At 37.2% G+C, this 3,153-nt stretch overlaps 1 protein-coding gene across 4 annotated transcripts in view; it reads right to left on the bottom strand.

Annotated features, from left to right (window-relative positions):
* Nucleotides 1-3,153, bottom strand: part of arel1 (apoptosis resistant E3 ubiquitin protein ligase 1) — a 96,781-nt gene that overhangs the window by 3,818 nt on the left and 89,810 nt on the right. For all 4 annotated transcript variants that reach the window (XM_016465507.1, XM_016465510.1, XM_016465509.1 and 1 more), the window contains one exon: nucleotides 1,063-1,238. In XM_016465507.1, the coding sequence (XP_016320993.1) occupies nucleotides 1,063-1,238 (176 nt within the window). The remainder of the gene's footprint in view (nucleotides 1-1,062; nucleotides 1,239-3,153) is intronic.

Raw genomic sequence — 3,153 nt, 5'->3', positions numbered from 1 at the left:
AACATTTCGTTTCGTCTCGTTTTGGTCAACGAAAATGAAGAGACATTTTAGCATAGTTTTTATTTTGTAAACCACATTTAGTCTCGTTTTTATTCGTCAACAATATTGCATTATACATTTAATTATAGTCATCGTCACATGACCAGCATTTACGTTGCGTCTCGTCTCGTTTTCGTCACGTGATAAAGATTGGTTGACGACGATATTTAGTCATAATTTTCGTTGACGAAAGCAACACTAGGAGTCTCCATAGACTCTTGAAGCTCTGCCCTCTTCTGAAAAGGGGTCTGGGAGCACCAGCTCATTTGCATTTACAGGGGCATAATGGGTCACCTTTAAGATGAGTATTAGTAATAAAACCACAACATAACTGAAATTTACATTTTTATGAAAATTATAGTTAAAGTTAGGCCCATATATATTTGGACACTGACACAATTTTCATAATTTTGGCTCTGTATGCCACCAGAATAGAATTAAAATGAAACAATGAAGATGAAATTAAAGCGCAGACTTTAAGCTTAAATTCAAGGGGTTGAACAAAATACAACATAAAATGCTTAGGAAATAGAACCAATTTTATGCAGAGTCCCCCCATTTTCAATGTAATTGGACAAATAAATATAATCATAAATAAAATTATAATTTTTAATATTCTGTTGAGAAACCTTTGCATGCAATGGCTGCCTTAAGTCTGGAACTCACCAAAGACTGGGTTTTGAATAGCCCATATCTGTCCATGAAATGGCTTTTGAGTCAATTGTCCAATTACTTATGATCCCTTGAAAAAGGGGGGAGGTACATATTAAAGAGTTGTAATTCCTTAATCTTTCCTCTAATTTTGATGAGAATACCCTCAAATTAAAGCTCACAGTGTGCACTTTAAGCCCATATTCATTATATAACTGTAACTTGAACATGTTTTGGTCAACAGCTAAAATAACAAAAAATGTGCCTTTGTCCAAATATATATATGGACCTAACTGTATATCACATTTCATTTTGGGAAATGGATTTTGGTCCTTCTGTGGAAGAAAGAAGATGTTTGATGTGTGCGCTCACCAGGTGTGTGCAGTGGGCAGCGTGCTGTGTGTGGGAGCTGCTATAATCTGGAAGGAGGGGCAAAGCGTATTGAAACCGCCAGGTGGGAGCTGCGAGGAGCCAGTGGTGAACTGCAACAAACGGGCCAATTCTTCCTGTGTGAAGGATGACACCACCGCCCAGAACCATTTCATTACCTAAACAACAGAACAATCGGGATGAGCTCACTTTAACACTTTCATCCCCTGCTGTGATCTCTCAGCATATTATTGTGTCGTCAAACAAATTCCAATATCAAGTCATCATATACAAAAATCATAGATATGTACAATAATTAACACTGGATATCATGTTAATGTGAATACAGTGTTGAAAAAGTGTTTGCCTCTGGCTGATTTTCACATTGTCATTATACAGTATATTCAAGCAGAACCAAGGCATAAAAGTGACCAGTCACAAACAAAAATACAACCAGATGTGTATATATATTAAGGCTGGTAATTTAACACGTTAATTAGATTAATTAATTACGCTGAAAAATAACGCGTTAAAATTATTATATAGGTGTATATATATAAACACATACACACAGTATCTCACAAAAGTGAGTAAACCCCTCACATTTTTGTAAATATTTTATATATTATACAAAATATTTTGTAATCTTTTCATGTGACAACACTGAAGAAATTACGCTTTGCTACAATGTAAAGTAGTGAGTGTACAGCTTGTATAACAGTGTAAATTTGCTGTCCCCTCAAAATAACTCAACACACAGCCATTAAGGTCTAAACTGCTGGCCACAAAAGTGAGTACACCCCTAAGTGAAAATGTCCAAATTGGGCCCAATTAGCCATTTTCTCTCCCCGGTGTCATGTGACTCATTAGTGTTACAAGGTCTCAGGTGTGAATGGGGAGCAGGTGTGTTAAATTTGGTGTTATCGCTCTCACTCTCTCATACTGGTCACCTCATGGCAAAGAACTCTCTGAGGATCTGAAAAAAAGAATTGTTGCTCTACATAAAGATGGCGTAGGCTATAAGAAGATTGCCAAGACCCTGAAACTGAGCTGCAGCATGGTGGCCAAGACCATACAGCGGTTTAACAGGACAGGTTCCACTCAGAACAGGCCTCGCCATGGTCGACCAAAGAAGTTGAGTGCACGTGCTCAGCGTCATATCCAGAGGTTGTGTTTGGGAAATAGACGTATGAGTGCTGCCAGCATTGCTGCAGAGGTTGAAGGGGTGGGGGGTCAGCCTGTCAGTGCTCAGACCATAGCTCAAAATTAATAAGATTACCATTTTGTTTATGTGTCGTTGGCCACGAAGTAATATGAACAGAATCGTTAATATACACGGACGTTAACGTCTCGCGGGACGAGTAGTTGATAAAGTGTAAACTATCAAATTTGAAATCAGTTCTAATCAGGTTGACTTCGTATTTTCAGATTCGAGTCCTCTCAAAACCTGAATTAATTAATAATAATTAATTCCCTAAGAAAAGTAATCTGATATTACATATGTTTATGTAGCACTTTGAGCATAAAACAAGAGGCGGACATGCAAGAGCAGCTCAACAACTGTATTGACACAGACACAGCCAGAAGCAAACAGCCAAAAGCAATCGACTGCTGATCCCATGATTTATTACATCAGGGATGGGCAACTTTGATAGTGACGAGGGCCAGCATTTTTTCTCCTTTATACCAAGAGGCCAGATTACTAATCCACGTCCACACACCTTTTACACCGTTTTACTCAATTTCCTTTTTAGTGAAGGAAATTAAAGTATAAAGTATAACTAATGTAATTTGTTTTTAAAGATTTTATTAACTATAAAACTTGTGCACTTGTAGCACTTGTGCCAATTCAGAAGGAAAACTTTGCTGTCAGTGGACAGAAATATTACCCCAACAAGCCAATGTAAACACCTCAATTGCATTGTCTGTAAATTTGCAACAAACAAATGTACAGAGGTCCTTTTTTATTAGTGGCCTACAGAACATTCTCAAAACAACCTAAAAGGACAGTTAAAAAGGGCTTTTTCAAAAAAATAATTATTCCAAATGGTACCATAAAATAACCTGGTATCTGCAGGATTTTTAAAATCAAAT

This window comes from Sinocyclocheilus anshuiensis, unplaced genomic scaffold (genome assembly GCF_001515605.1).
Source record: "Sinocyclocheilus anshuiensis isolate Anshui unplaced genomic scaffold, SAMN03320099.WGS_v1.1 scaffold452, whole genome shotgun sequence".
NCBI lineage: Eukaryota > Metazoa > Chordata > Actinopteri > Cypriniformes > Cyprinidae > Sinocyclocheilus > Sinocyclocheilus anshuiensis.
Note: the sequence above shows the minus strand (reverse complement) of the source record. Positions and strands in the feature narration are given on the sequence as shown.